Source organism: Antedon bifida, chromosome 9 (genome assembly GCF_963402885.1).
Source record: "Antedon bifida chromosome 9, ecAntBifi1.1, whole genome shotgun sequence".
In the NCBI taxonomy this organism is placed as follows: domain Eukaryota; kingdom Metazoa; phylum Echinodermata; class Crinoidea; order Comatulida; family Antedonidae; genus Antedon; species Antedon bifida.
This window is the reverse complement of record NC_136234.1, coordinates 9,105,790-9,120,614: the sequence shown is the minus strand read 5'-3', so window position 1 is coordinate 9,120,614 and position 14,825 is coordinate 9,105,790. Positions and strand designations below refer to the sequence as shown.

Here is a 14,825-nt window from a genome sequence, read left to right as displayed (position 1 = left end):
GCCTAGTAGGATAAAGTAAGTACTAGGCTAGGTTAGGTAGTAGTAGTAGTAGTAGTATAGTTAGTACTAATTAAAAGGTAGCCTAGGTCTAGCCTCTATCTACTAGGCCAAACTGTAGGCTAGACTAGAGAGAGACTTGAAGCAGGCCTATTAGTGATATATACTAGATAGGTAGCCTAGCTAAACTAGGTCTAAGCTAACCTAGGCATAATTAATAGAAATATTATTCTTAGGCCCAGTTAATTAGGCGCTATAACTAGCCTACCTAGTAGATTAAGGAGGCCACTAGCCTAGACCTATTCCTACTGCCTATATGTAATAATAATAAATAATAAATACAGCCATGGCCTAGACTAGGCCTAGTTCTTGGCTCTGCTGTAGTCAAGGTAGGCAGAAACGTGATTGTAATTTGTATACTAGCTCCTGAACTTACTAATACTAGGATGGTTTTTGTATGGCATAGCCCTGATAACATGCTGATGTAGGCCTACAAAGCTGATCGCTATTCTTTAGTACTACTGGAACTTGGTCTACTATTGAAATTATTATCGAATAATCTAGTGTAACTGTTATGAATTAATTATGTTTTGTTTTGAATTAAGTAGATCTCAACAAGATGTACCCCAGAAAGCAAGAAGAAAGTCAATATTTAGAAGGATTTGGAAAGCAGTAATTTATCTTTTTTGTATCAGAAGTGATGAATCAGCTGATAGCAACTTGAGTTCGTCATCGTCGTCGCCGTCATCGTCGTCGTCGTCGTCATCATCATCATCATCATCATCACCACCATCATCATCACAATCGTCTGTGAGGCCACGGTCATCGACATTCGCGCTTTCTCCTGGCCAAATACTTGCCATACCAGGTCTATCACCCGGAAAGATCAGTCTCCCAAGGCAACGTGATCGTAGTGCGGCGTCATCATCCTTGGCATCTAGCGCTTCTACATCCCGGTGTATTTTAAAAAAACCGACATCCGCGTTATCAACTGGTGAGCTTTCACAAAGGAAACGTTTGGGTAGTGTTCCATCATCTTCTTCATCACAATGGCCATTGTCATCTGTAAGTAGCTTCGATTGTGCGTCGACAAGTAACACAACCACCTCACCAACATCCGTCCTTAACTGTAGAGATTCTACAGCAAAACTTTCGGAAATGCTGCCGCCTATGAGGTTGTTGGATAGCACATGCGTCTCTCACCTTTGTAATCCCGTACGTCTTGGGCAGGGGAGTTATGGACGTGTTGACTTGATGTCATCAAATCTTTTTCCAGGTCATCAACTCCTTGTCGCAGTCAAAACGGCCTTTTTGGATAGTTATAACAATCCTGATGAAGCATGGTACCAGATGGTTATGGAAGCGCGTGTTATGAAGTTTTTATACGATCTACCTTCTGTTCCTCAAGTCTTTGGCGTTTTTCGCCAAGGTCAAGTATGCTGTATGGTACAGGAGTTTATTGGCAACATTCGCAGCATGTCCAGTACAACATTTCTGCAGGTATTGCAAACAGGACAACCTTCATTAAGTGCGCTTGAATGTATGTCTATGGCAATAGAAGTGGTCACTGCCCTCAATACCATCCATCAGAGAGGACTGCTTCACAATGACGTAGCGCTTAGAAATATCTTAATCCACCACGATGGAACAACATATAGAGCGAAGATTACAGATTTCGGGATGGCATGCAGACTGCAATACCCAAGAGAACATAAGAAGTTAACCTTTTCATCGATGGACGAGGGCCTGAAGTTCCGACAAGATTATCCGGACTTAGCACCAGAAAAATATCTTAATGGTGCTTGCGATTCAGTTAAGGGTGACGTGTATTCCGTCGGTCATGCTTTGAAGATCATAGCACTAGCAATTGGAAGTAGGGAGATGATTGACCTTGGACAGGCTTGTACGGCATTCAATGCGGATGATCGACTATCTCTAGGTCTTGTAATCAACATCTTGAATACCATTCAAGAAAATGAAAAGATAATTCCAACATGCCGGGGTATTAACCAGCGTTTGATTTAAACATAATTTTTTATTATTCACATTCGTGGCGTTCAAATATTAAACGAATAATATAGTACAGTAGTAATATTGATAATATAAACATCAGTAATAATATAAAAAGCATATTCATCAATGTTTGTTTCTCTCTCTTTAAGTTTCTTATGTTCATACTTAAGTTTAAAAAATAAATATAATAATAGTATATGTAACAATAACAATATTAAAAACGAACCTGTTGCTATTGGTAAGTATTGTATCTAAGTAAGTATACACGATTTTTTATTAATTATTGTGTATAATTTCCAAAAGTTAATAAATTAAAAATGTAATGTAAATAACTCGCTAGATTTGTCACTATAATAATTCTTTTAATATATAATTAATAATGCTAATGATTCTATATTGAGAAACATAAAGGCACCCTCGCGTTCATTGTATCGCAAATATTTTTTCTATATTAGTTATTATATTAGTTATTATAATGTGTTAATGCTATTGTATTTTTTTCTATCTTAGTTTGCCAACGAAACAGCAACTACGGTATGACATTTATTCAGGACAATCCTTTAACACGTTATAGGTAAATTACTTACTGTATTGTATTTAAAATAATTTTTTTTTTTTTACTTTTAAGATTTAGCATACTTAAAAAAGTACTGTAGGCCTACAGATAGTATAACTTTATAATTTGTTTTTTTTTTTCATTTTCACGAAACCCTGCCACAACTGATATCTCGGATGAATACCGGTAAGAATATTCAATCGCAATTTTAATTAATTTCAATAAAAATAATATAATTATTAACTTAGTAGTTTGACACTTTTAAGTTAAATTTTATAACTCTGAATTCTTTTCTTTCGATTTATACTTCTTTTCGAGGGCACTACTCTACAACCTACAAGGAAATCGACTTGGAGATGATGTTGTTCAAGCAAAAGTTATATATATTGCATGTAAAACAATCACATTCGTTATTAATTTACAGTTGAGTCTGGCTTAACCTAGTTGAATTAAGCGTTTACACACAAATATTATTGTTTCATAGCTTGGTATTTTTTCCCTAGATTTACCCGAAATGTTAGGTAAGTAATTAACCAATCATATACTTCGAGTCTAGCTTGTAACTGTTAAACCAAACGTTTTACTTAATATTTGTTTATAAATTTATATATTTTTTTCTTGTCATGTACGACGGAACTACGACAACCAAGGAAGATAATGTTCTCAAAATTTTAACCATACCAATATGTATGTTTATAACTTTTATACACTTTCTTTTCATGTACGACAACTACCAGTACAACTCATCACCAAGGAATGAATGCAAGATGATGCTCTCAACATTTTAGGTAAAAACAACAAATCACATGCAGTAAAACAAGTCTAATTTTAACCATAAAAATATTTATTTTGTTTTTAACTTTGTACTATATTATGTATTTTTTTTTCTATTCATGAATACGGGAACCTTTTTTTCATGTACCATAAAAATGGTTTTAATGAGCACTTCACGGGTACAGTATTTAATTTTCTTTTTTTTTGTCAACATAATTTGTTGCTTTAGGTCTACGTGTAACGGATTGAACAAAGTAGGCCTAAAGTATTCAGTATCGGGTAGTGCATTAGTAACAGAGTTGACCTAATAATAATTATTATGCCTAATAGATCAAACGATTAAGGAACTTCTTGTTTAATACAATACTGTTTGGTAGTTTAGAATACCATGCCACATAGTGCATAGTACACGATCTAGCTCATTTATTAAGCTGCTTTCACACCGCGCTCGGATTCTTGAGGTACCATGAGAAAAGTATCATGGAAAATGGGTTCAGTTGTAAAGCATACGAATCCTTCACACTGAATTCGTACGATTTGAGTACGTACATGATTCGGGTTTCAAATTCGTAGCGATGGATCAAGAAGCCATTTGTTTTCTGAAATCGTACGATTTTTTTCTTTCGTCCAATCAGCTTTGAGTATGAATGACCTTGCTTGACATCGGGTATCAGATTTCTTGATCGATGTAAAAGCAATGATTTCGTGGCATCATATGTTAGATGACGTCGGATATGAGAGATTTTACATAAGTGCATATAACACTGCCTCGAGATGGATTGTACATGTGAATCCATAGTAAGATGTTTATCAAATATTACTCCGAGGTCTCTCACAGTCGACGTTGGTTTTAAAACTATGTTTCCAACATTCACGTCCAAATTTATACTGGTATTATTGTACCGCGACGAAAAGAGTATCACTTCCGTTTTTTCTTCATTTAATTTCAGTGTGTTTTGGGTCATCCATACCTTGACATCTGAAACACATTTTTCCATCGAAATTAGAGCAGATTGTATTTCTGACTTGTCATTTGGGCGAAAAGAAACGTACATTTGCGTATCATCCGCATACAACTGGTAGCCGAGCCCATGTCGCCGAACGATGTCTCCAATGGGCTTCGTGTACATCGAATAAAACTTCGGTCCAAGGACCGATCTCCATATTTAAGGGGAAGTGGATTCGAACGCGCATTATTAATGAACACTGATTGATAATTATCCTTCAGATAAGATGCAATCCATGCTAGGGCATTTCCACGTACTCCAAAATGATGATAAAGCCGTTGAAGTAGTGTCTGATGGTCGATCGTATCAAAGGCGGCCGAAAGGTCAAGTAGTATAAGCGCAGAAGCGTAACCCTTGTCTAGAGACACGATAATGTCACTTTGGACCTTCAGAAGGGCAGTCTCCGTTGAGTAAAATTTCCTGTATGCCGACTGATTGCACTCATGAACGCCATTAATTACAATGTGTTCTAGGCTTGCGTCAACAACTTTTTCAAGGATTTTTGACATGAATGGTAAGTTAGATACAGGTCTATAGTTCTTGAGAGTCTCCGGATCTAGGTTACGTTTCTTTATGAGTGGTCTAAGATTAAGAAGCGCATGTTTAAAATTGCGTGGAACGTAACCCGTCTGTAGTGATGCATTGACGATAGCTGTTATCAAGGCAGAAGTTCCTCAAGGCACTCCTTCAGGAGCCATGTCGGTAGAGGATCTAATTCACATGACTTACTCTTTGATTTTAGGATGATTGTTCGCACTTCGTCTAGAGAAACCGTCGTATATTCCACTAAGGGTGTTGCATCAAACGTGGTTTCTCCAGGATCTCTCTCTTGAGCATTAACTTTGTCAACATTCGCCGATATATCATGACGAATATCTGCAATTTTAGAATTAAAGAAGGAAATAAAGTCCTCGGAGAGTTCTTTGGCGCATGTGCGTTTCGGTAGAATCGGGTCATCGGTTTCACCGAATAGATGTCTTGACAACCTAAATAAACATTTTTGATTTCGATCGCAGGCAGCTATCTTTTCAGAATAGTAATCGATTCTAGATGTATGTAGTAGTCGATTTACGATTGAGCACTGACCACGATAACGTTGATGATCGACTGCGAGTTTGATCTTGCGCCATTTGCGCTCTAATTTCCGTCGAAGATGCTTGGCTTCGTGGAGCTGATCAGTGTACCAAGGACAATTAGGTCTCTGCACAATAACCTTAGTACGTAAAGGTGCATGTTAGTCAATTAATGATCGCAAGGAAATATCGTATGTGGACAACAGTTCATCGACAGGATTTAATAACGATGTCGAAGAGACGAATGACTGGATATCTTTCCGAAACGCATCAACATCGATGGCACGTAACTTGCGGAAGGTAACCTCCTTATAGACCGGACTAGGTTTCGCTATAGCTGTTCTAAAATGAACACAAGTCATTTTCCCACTTTTATCAGAAAGGCCTGGATCGGTTACTGAGATATTAGATACCATACAGCTTGTATCTCTAACAATAACTACATCCAATGTGTGACCATGGTTGTGTGTCGGGTCCTTCATAAGTTGTTCTAGACCATGCGACTCAAGAATATCAACAAAACACTGAGAGTTACGATCTTCCGCGACATTTAAATGAAAATTAAGATCTCCTAGAATTAGAATGTCTTTTGGAATTGTTACATACGAGGAGAGAAACGTAGACCATTCTTCGAAAAAATCACTGATCTTTAGGCCGTTTACAGTATATGGTGGCGGACGATAAACAGTGGCAACGCGCAATATCACACCATCTATATCAACATCACAGTCCATGTATGCAAATTGAGTAAATCCTCTATCATTGCTGGAACGTACAATTTTGGTTTTTATTGATGTTTTGGTCAATAAAGCTACCCCACCGCCATGTCGACAGGGACGTAGTATATGCTTAAAATCGTAACCTGGTGGAACTAATTCTCCTATCGAGGCTTTATCAATAGACGTTCCCAGCCAAGTTTCAGTTACAGATAAAATGTCGAGATCATTAGTTGATATAAAATCATTGATAGATAGAGTTTTATTCTTGACTGACCGTGCGTTGAAACAACATACGTTAAGCTGTTGTTTAATTGGAATGTTCTTATTAACTAGACATTTCACAATGACACGGTTACGTTCATTCATATACGCCGGATAGTGTTCGTTAAAATGTGCTTTAGTTCTTTTAGTTATTCTCACGGATATCCTTCTTTTCATTTTGCAACCAGCTTTGGTCCCGCGAACCGTAGGGACTGTTCGGCATATACCAAAAGCCTTCATTGTTCTATACAGTTTACTAGGCACAGGTGTAACCGTAGCTGGCCGGCATAACTGCATGAGTGCGTGACTAGAATACCTAAACATAGTTAGTTAGGCTTACCGTTGCTCGAATTAAGAGTTTCAAAAGCAAGTAAAATCCACCTTCCTGTTACAAATTAAATAGCGCTACACTATCTTGGTAACATCTATTATCATCTGTACGAAACTATCTACTTTATTTCGTCGTCTTATGAAATTCTATTACATATTAGTCTAGAGTAGCGAATGTGCAGCCCGTACATGAGCGCAGCTGGACGGCTTAAATGAGTCCAAATCAAACATTTGGACTCGTTTTGTGACAAATTTCTCTATCGGAAGTAATTCCCAGGCTGCTAATTTTTATTGACTAAATAAATTATCGTGTGTATTTATTCGTTTCTGTAAACGACATTGTATTATAGTCCTGCAGTACGTACATTTGAAATCACCAGTTTTTCGCGCCGCGGCTTTAGCCAGCTATGTCCCAAGAGGATATACTCATTAAGAAGCTTTACCATCGCAGTAGCTATAGTTCTAAGGCCGACAGTTTTGAGAATTTGTAAACTCGACTATAATTATTTTATAGGTCCCAGCTGCTGGACCCAAAAAACCTATGTGAAAAGAGAGTCTATGAGGGCTCACGGTTGAACGATTTTGGATTCTCGCGCTTTGATTGATTAACGCGAATCAACAGACTGCGGAAGAATGTTCTCACTTGTACCGCTGTGAAGTCATGTTGTCTCTAGAGGATATTCAGTTGCATGCCTACAGGTTGAGTCACACACACAGCACATTCAAGTTCAAAATTGGCCATTTTTAAATGCCATTTTTTAATTAGTAGATTAATATTTGTTGGCAAATAATACATTGTTGAAAAGGTACACATGTCTTCTTTCAAATGCTGTTGAAAATTAGCAGAAATATCAATTATTCAATGAAATACAACCAGATTACTAACACACACCAAAATGTGTATTTACAGTACAATTAACTAGGGAAAAAATGGGAATAATGTGATTCATAATTAAAGATTGATTTGTATGTATTTTTGCGATTAAAGGACATCTTTTTAATAACTAATCATTTAATATATCTGAAGAAAGAACAATGATTAATTTTAAAATGTCGAGCAGCGTCTTTTGTACACATCTTTTTGAACATCTGTGGGCACGACCTAGATGGTACGCGAGCCAAGCGTACCATCTAGTTATGCTAATTGGACCAATTTCACATGTTGGGATTTTTGGGGACTTTTGGTATAGTGTTTAGGTGACTATACTAAAATGTATTGTGGTGTGTGAAGGCACTATTTTGACTGGACTAAAAGTACAATTACAAACAGTAAAGGATTTGTTTTAATTCCTATAATGAAAACATTATTCTCTAAGGATAAGTTGTGTATAAATATGTTTTTTGACTGAATATGAATGCATGCCTTGACTTGACTTCCTGCAACCAGTGGTTGCCGAGATACAAGTACCTATTTGTGTTTGTTCATATAACCCCTGACCATTTGTAACATTTTGCAAAATGTGTACCAAATAATGTATATTTCGACAATCAACAATTTAAAACCAAATTCAAGTGTTTACGACCAGTAGTTACGGAAATACATACATGTCCTGAGTTGTGGGTCAAAGGTAAGGAATCGCATTCCCGGTCATTTTTAGTTGCGTGCAACGCGACTCTACAGCTCACTATGTCGGTCGGTTGGTCGGTAAACACTAACTTGAGCACGCGACTGCAGTCATGTATATGGCTTTGTTGACTAAAATATCCCATTAGACTGAATATGAATGTATATCTGATCAATTTGAGACCAAAATTACCTCGCTGTGACAGTGGTTATCGAGATTTAAGGACCTATTGGTGTTTGGTCTCATAACCTTTCACCCTGACCTTTTGTAACATTTTTCAAAATGTGTAACCAGGCCAAAAATGATTGCCTGACCATCCTAAACCAATTTCTGAAGTCAAATTCTCTGGACCTTAAAGTGCATACGGAAATTGATCTAGCTACTACTAGAGTATCTGGAATTTACCCATCAGAAATATCAAGGTGTTTTGCATACAAAGCGACCAATTCATGAACAAGCTACAGATAGATGAGAGGGCATATTGAGCCGTGAAATGTGCAAAAAGTCACATTTGTGCAAACAACCACATTTATGCTAACATGGCACATCAAATGTGCAAATCTGTAAACATTCGTAATTCACTAATGTGCAAACATCCCGACGCTAAATGTAAAAGCGATTAGTTTCGACGTTAAAATCTTTGCTCAATTTTTTTAACGTGTTAATCTTTTACTTGCATTTGTTAGAAATGTATGCGTAACAGCTTTGGTTTTATCAACACTGAAAATACATTGTGCTGTTTGAAATTGTCTGCACAATTTGTATCAAGAATGATGCTGATGTAAGGAAGAGAGCACTACTGCTACACTTCATTGGCCCAGGTAACTTGAAATGCTACCAAATAAAGGTACGACATGCATACAGACAAAAGAAGCTTTGAAAAATTACTTTTCATCATCGAATAGTGAATTTGAAAGATCGACATTTTTAAAGCTCGGGTGGAGTTCAATAGGACTGCATGATTTGTATTACTCCACAGTCCACAGCAACAAACGAAATTTTAAACAGTGGTACACAGGTATAGATTAATCATAATTTATCGTTTTATTCTTAATCTTTAACAATTTTAAAACACAATTCAGCATCAACATGAAAACAAGACTGGCTATGTGTCCTGTTCACAAAAATAGAAACCAAAAAGTTACCATGCATTTTAAAGTCAATTATTTGAAAAGTGTGTATAATAAATACTTCAATATTAAATGACTTAATTGATATTACAGTTTATAGCAGTTTTGGCAAAGTTTCATCAAAATGAGGCAAGACCAAGGGTATGGGACACTATACTCACTCTCTATCCATTAAGACATAATATCGTGTATAAATACACAGTATTTACTAAAATTACCAAAAAAAAAACATGAATGTTTTATTTTTAAAATCTACCAAAATCGGTTTAGTGGAACATATATTTTAAAGGTCAAATGTGTCTAATAATAATTAATATTTAACGATATCAACTAAGATTGATACTATCCAGTGGATTCGACGCACCTGACTCTTTTAATTAAAAAGAGTAGGCTAGAGCTAGGGTTAGCATTATAGTTGTATAAATTGGCCTACGTAGTGAAAGAGCTACGAGTTTAATTACTATTTATGAATTCAAGAGTTTAAAAAGAAAACACGATTTAAAATCTTCGGAAAATACCCACAACCGAGTTATTTTCAAAACACACGCACTCCTACTACCACCACCAGCGTCACGTTGTCTAGCTCGCTCCTCGTGTGAATGCTGACTTCATCACTCTCCAAAAATACACCATTTTCCATTTCAGTTAATTACCGCCCTGGTCCGTGTGTGCAAGCGTTAGCTAGTATATTTACACCCCTTTTTTCTTGCATATGAGGGAACCTCCACAAAAACTTCCCAATATGGTGTTCTAAAGGGTGGTCTTTGTGTTTTTTAAATCTCAAAAACAGAGACCACAAGATTTTCAATATTGTGTTCTATAAAGTGGTCTCTGTGTTTGAGATTTCATGAAAACAGAGACACTACTGTACAAGCCCCTTAGATAAATTTCCAGTCATACCCTGACGAGGAGAGCCTCACTCAGGTGTAATTATCAAGTGTGTTCTGTAGGTAGAGGTTTCTGTTTGCGAGAAATTGTAAAATCTCTGTTTTTAAAAATAGAAATAGTGAAAATGGAGACCCCGACTAAAAATATCAACATTGTGTTTTAGCTTGGTGGAGCCTCATGTTTTTCTAGAAAACTAAAACATAGTGATACCTTTATTAAGAAATGTCAGTCGCTTCTCGCAAACACTTTTCTTTGGGTTCTTTTTTCAGACCCGGCAGATTCAATACAATTCATGAATATCTTGGATTTTGAAGGTCATCTTGGATTTGAAGTCACGTTCTAAATTAAAAGATACATGCTGAGGATGACATATCCACTTTTAAAAGTGTAGAAAGAACATTTAATATGCATTATAAATATAGTTAAAGATATATTGTCTCCCTAAAAAAATATTTTTTTAAATTTTTTTGTTGAATATGTTATTTTAATGTCACATAATAGTTATTCACTCTCACAAAAAATTGGGTCTGAAAAAAATTTATTTACCTGAGAAAAATGTAATTTAAAGCAAAAAATGGTCAAATTGTCTGGAAGACAATGAGTTTTTGGGTAATTTAACTGTTTATTTTGTCTTTTTATAGGTGAAATAATTTTTTTCCGCCGTTTTTTTTCTTATGGAAGTGAACAACTTCATTAAAACTGCAAAATGGCCTATTCAAAGTCCGATTTTAAAAATCTTTATTTTTCATGATTTTGGGGGACAATACATCTTTAATATAAACTTTGGCATCCATTTTGGATTTTTGACACCATCTTTGATTTGGGGAAAAAAATCAGTATGGCTCCCAAGAGTACGGTATTTGTATGACAATTCCGAGTGGAAAATTCCATTGAGAAAGCTTTGATGGGAAAAAGTTGCAGTTTTGTCCTGGTTTGGACCAGTCTAACCTTTGACTCCCCAAATTGTAAGCATTTATATTTAAATTCCATACCAAATTGCATTTCAGTTTTGATATTGTGAGTTTAACATTTATTTTTTGTTATTTCACCTTATTTATAGAGCGTATGCTGACAATCAACGGTCCCTCTTGATAAGTTATGATAAGTGTCTGTATGTGACAGTGGTATTCCCCCTACTCATTTTAAAAGATGTACTACTAGGTTCTTTAAAGTACACATGAGCCAGATGTGTACACTGGACATACAGTTTATAGTTCTTATCTTATAAGACTCATTCTACCACCAGAACCATGGAGCGAGTGAGACTCGAACCCTTGCCGATGTTAATATGGCAAGATATTACGATTCCATCGTCTTAACCGCTTGGCCACTCACTCGCTAATAAACCTGACTAACTGTAAAGCCCAAAATATTCGCGATTTTACATTTTTAACTATTTCGCAACCTTTTATTTGAGTTTCTTGTGTAAATTGGCAAATGTATTTCGCCTCCACGATAAACTTCAAAACAACAATTGAATAGCGTCAGTAAAATTACAGAATACGCGATTGTAAATATAGGGATGTAAATAAATAAATGTTTTGGCTACACAGTGGGTGATGCACATGTTTAATAGGCTCTTAGATAGTGAACACCCCCATAATTAATGTACCAAATTATTGTTTCTACAACAAACGAACGGATGGATTTCTGGAGAGCATGGCGATGGTATTTTTGCCGTTTGCTACACCACAAGCTAGGCCTACACATGTAGAATAATTACTTTATGGACACATTACAACTTATGATTTAATGTACAAAGGATTCGTCAAGTCAAGAAATGTTGTAAGCTTTTTTAAAATTCCAATTCGAACATTATTTTAGCGATCAATCCTCCCACGGTGCCAAGCTTGTCGATGGCTCCCGGAGGAATTTCATCACTGGTTTGAGCGAGGCAGCGAAGGCTGAGTAGGGCCTAGCATTTTCGGTCGGTTGCAATTTATTTTAATGTTTTAATTACACCTGAACAAACACTAACTATTTTTCGCGATTTTTGCACACCCTTTATTTTTAGGATCGTTAAAGGGTGCACGAAAATGTTGTTCTTTACAGTATATATAGGCTAGGCAATCTAGCATTTTGAGTTTAACAAATTGCAAACAGAGATTTTTCTTTTTGAAATGGACACATATGATGAGATCAAAATTTGAGCATCACACCTCTGTCACTCATCCTGATGATATGCAAATTAGCTTAAAGCCCCCTTCCCTACATTTTTTAGATCTAATTTAAGATCACAAACTATATTTAATGTAAAAATAATACTATATGGTCCTATTGCGATAACTTTTTTCGTCTTTAAACGGTTAAAAATGTGAAAAATAAGTCGATTCTAATAATTATAGCGGCCCGCTATAAATTCCAAAATGCATTGCGCGCGGATTGATATTTTTGTTTTTCACCTGTAATTCGCCCACTTTTCGATTGATCGTGAGGCCAAAACAAATGGAAGACTCCTAACTTTTCAGCGAAAATACCGGGTTTTCCCCAATTTGTATCAACGGAGTCTGGTAAAAATAGAAAGACAATTAATTCAGCAACTATACAACGTCAGGCTAGGTATATAGCTAGCGTACAATGTTCGTACGTTACCGATGTTTACCAGCTAGGCCTACAAAACTAAGCCTAACTAGGCTAGGCCTAAGACCGTACATGAGAGGTCGATCGCCGCGAGCTACTTAGGTAGTGCATTGTTTCTCACATTTTATCATAATTTACCATAAAACGTACATTTAAGACAAGGAATGACATGGTTTAATGTTTTTAAAGTGATATATATGTATTATTTTCCAAAAAACGTCCAAAATTGCAGGGAAGGGGTCTTTAAATATGCAAGTTAAGCCCCTTTCTCACAGAGCTGTGTACCAGGAATATTGCGGGAATATACCATTACCATGCCAGTATGGTTTTCTGTGAGAACGGGTCGTCTTGGCATCATGCCGGCATCGACATGACCTGCTTTAGACCTAGTAATATTACTAGGGATATTCCCCGCCGTTATATTCCCCGTCGAGGCTTAGACCTTGCGCGGTCAAGTGTATCACTTTGGCGACGATTCAATTCAAATAACAATAATAATGTCGAACTGGAGGGATAATGAGATAAGAGAGCTGCTTAAAATAAGAGGACAAGAAGAAATTTGTAGCATATAATCTATAGGCCATAGCTCTTTGTTGGTGCCTGACCCTTCGTTGCCTTGTAAATTGTACAGCCTGATTTCTCCTTCTAAGATGTTTTACAGATTTGCCGATGACGGCTATTTAATTGCTGTACCTGTATAATATATGCACAATATACTGTACATAGCATGTATTGCATAAATATGCTATAAAGGAAGATAATAATCTGTACCTTAAAATTCGCCGCCATATATCGCTAGACAAAAATAATAACAAAGGACGGCCTCAATAATTATTTTGTCAGAGACTATTTATTGGCCGAATATGCCCGACTCCTTTCTCACAGAAAGCCGGTATATACCGGTTATATTTCCGTTACTATAGTCCGATGAGGATGGGTATATGCCGGTAACGATACCGGCACGACGCAAGTGTCACAAGTGACATATAGTTGTATATATATTTTGCTAGTTCATTCTTACTTTCCCTTTGTTTTCACTATTTGAACCTTTCTTTTGTTTTAGGAAGCTATTGTGTGAAGCCAGTGGAGCAGAGTATTTGTGCTGCAGAGAAGGATTGTTTGGAGGAGAGGTATAAGAGTTAAGTTAGTGTGTGAGTTGCTGATTGGTGGAGAAGGATAAGGTGGTGGTATGTGTATAATTGAGGGAATTTTGAGGGAGATGGAAATTGAGAGGAGAGAGAGAAGGAGGGCTATGTTATGTTAAGCCAGAAAGGGATAGGTGAATATTGATATGAGAAACTAAGACGTACAGGAGAAGAAGTAATTGAATTATGGTGATATAGAGCTGAAGCAGAAAGGAAATAAAGTGATATACATGAAGTTAATAAATTGTGAGTTGGAAATAATTATGGTGATATAGAGCTGAAGCAGAAAGCAAATAAAGTGATATAAATGAAGTTAATAAATTGTGAGTTGGAAGTAATACTATAAGGCTGTACTTAAATGTAGAACTGTTAATTGTTGAGATTACTGAGGATTAATTGAAATTGTGAATGTAAATTGACGGAAGAAATAACTGTTGGAAACAGCAGAAGTAGTTGCATTTAAAGAAATGTTTGAAAATATTGAAGAGTAACTTGATTGATACTGATATTATTTTACGTGAAAAAGGAGAAAGAAATAATTGGTCGGGGAGCGGATTGCAGTGCGACATCAAGAAACATTTTAACTTTATATTTGATTTATTTATATGTCAGAAAATAGTTGCAGTTTGGGAAGAATTATAATTGATAATACAAGCAGAACGGGAGCAGAGGCGTGGGAGTTGTTTAGTTGCAGAATCGTTTTAACTTTTATCTTTCTAATTTGTTTTTGTGTCAGCGTAGGAGAGAAGGCAAGAAGGAACGATATTGTGGACATTTATTATTGTTT

At 36.2% G+C, this 14,825-nt stretch overlaps 2 protein-coding genes across 2 annotated transcripts; one reads left to right on the top strand and one right to left on the bottom strand.

The window, feature by feature from the left end:
• The first annotated feature begins 1,155 nt into the window (after positions 1 to 1,155).
• On the top strand, positions 1,156 to 2,022 carry LOC144852916 (inactive tyrosine-protein kinase transmembrane receptor ROR1-like). Its single transcript, XM_078710975.1, has one exon. The coding sequence runs from the start codon at positions 1,156 to 1,158 to the stop codon at positions 2,020 to 2,022; it is 867 nt and encodes a 288-aa protein (XP_078567101.1).
• A 2,983-nt stretch (positions 2,023 to 5,005) lies between these two features.
• LOC144852915 (uncharacterized) lies at positions 5,006 to 6,640 on the bottom strand. Its single transcript, XM_078710974.1, has 2 exons — positions 5,834 to 6,640; positions 5,006 to 5,560 (listed from the first exon to the last, which is right to left on the bottom strand). The coding sequence occupies exons 1-2, from the start codon at positions 6,638 to 6,640 to the stop codon at positions 5,006 to 5,008; spliced, it is 1,362 nt and encodes a 453-aa protein (XP_078567100.1).
• Between the last annotated feature and the right edge of the window lie 8,185 nt (positions 6,641 to 14,825).